General features: G+C 67.6%; 1 protein-coding gene across 1 annotated transcript; it reads right to left on the minus strand.

Annotated features, from left to right (window-relative positions):
* Nucleotides 1–7: 7 nt before the first annotated feature.
* LOC117799462 (bcl-2-binding component 3, isoforms 1/2-like) lies at nt 8–701 on the minus strand (the record flags this gene model as incomplete). The annotated part of the gene is made up of 2 exons (XM_034651946.1): nt 8–324; nt 635–701. Coding segments are annotated over 2 exons (384 nt in total), but the record flags the coding sequence as incomplete, so codon positions are not given.
* Nucleotides 702–707: the final 6 nt, after the last annotated feature.

Consider the following 707-nt stretch of genomic DNA (forward strand, 5'->3'; position numbering starts at 1 on the left):
CCTCCCACCTGCCTGTCCCCAGCGCGACCCCGCCGCGCCGGGCAGCAGCTGCAGCACATCTGGCGGGGCCCGCCCGCAGCCCCCTCCCGGGCGGGAAGTCCCACCTGCCGTCTACCCCGCCCCCAGCACTCACCCGCCGCTCGTACAGCGCGTTGAGGTCGTCCGCCATCCGCCGCAGCTGGGCCCCGATCTCCCGGGCCCACTGCTCCTCCTCCCCCCGGACTCCCGGGGCTGCCTGGGTGGGGCCTCCCGCCAGGGCCCCCGGGGCACTGGGCACCGGCGATTCCAGGTGCTGCTCTGCCGGCGAGAGTGAGGGCTGAGGACCTGGGAAAAGCCGGGGGGGAGGGGGCGCGTGGTCAGCACCCACCACCCCTGCAGGCCCTGAGGTGGCCCCAAGGGACCAATTAGCCATGGCCCGCTTCTCCCTTTTCCAGCCTCCCGGTTTCCTTTCTGCTCCCCGCCTCATTTCTAGCCACTCCGTTTCTCCGCTCCTAAAGCCAGATTTCTCAGCTTCTGCTCGCCAGGCACCAGAAAGCAAGAAGAGGTCCTGGGGAGGCCTCTCTGGGGGTTACCTGCCTGGCCAGCTACCACCCCACTACCCGTGTTAGTCTGGACGTCCTCCCTCTTATCCTACCCACTATTCCAAAACGGGACCAAATTTTGCCGGCTCCATTTAACAGATGGGGAAACTGAGGCCCGCCCTAAGA

Source organism: Ailuropoda melanoleuca, unplaced genomic scaffold, assembly GCF_002007445.2.
Source record: "Ailuropoda melanoleuca isolate Jingjing unplaced genomic scaffold, ASM200744v2 unplaced-scaffold50005, whole genome shotgun sequence".
NCBI classification, from domain to species: Eukaryota; Metazoa; Chordata; class Mammalia; order Carnivora; family Ursidae; genus Ailuropoda; species Ailuropoda melanoleuca.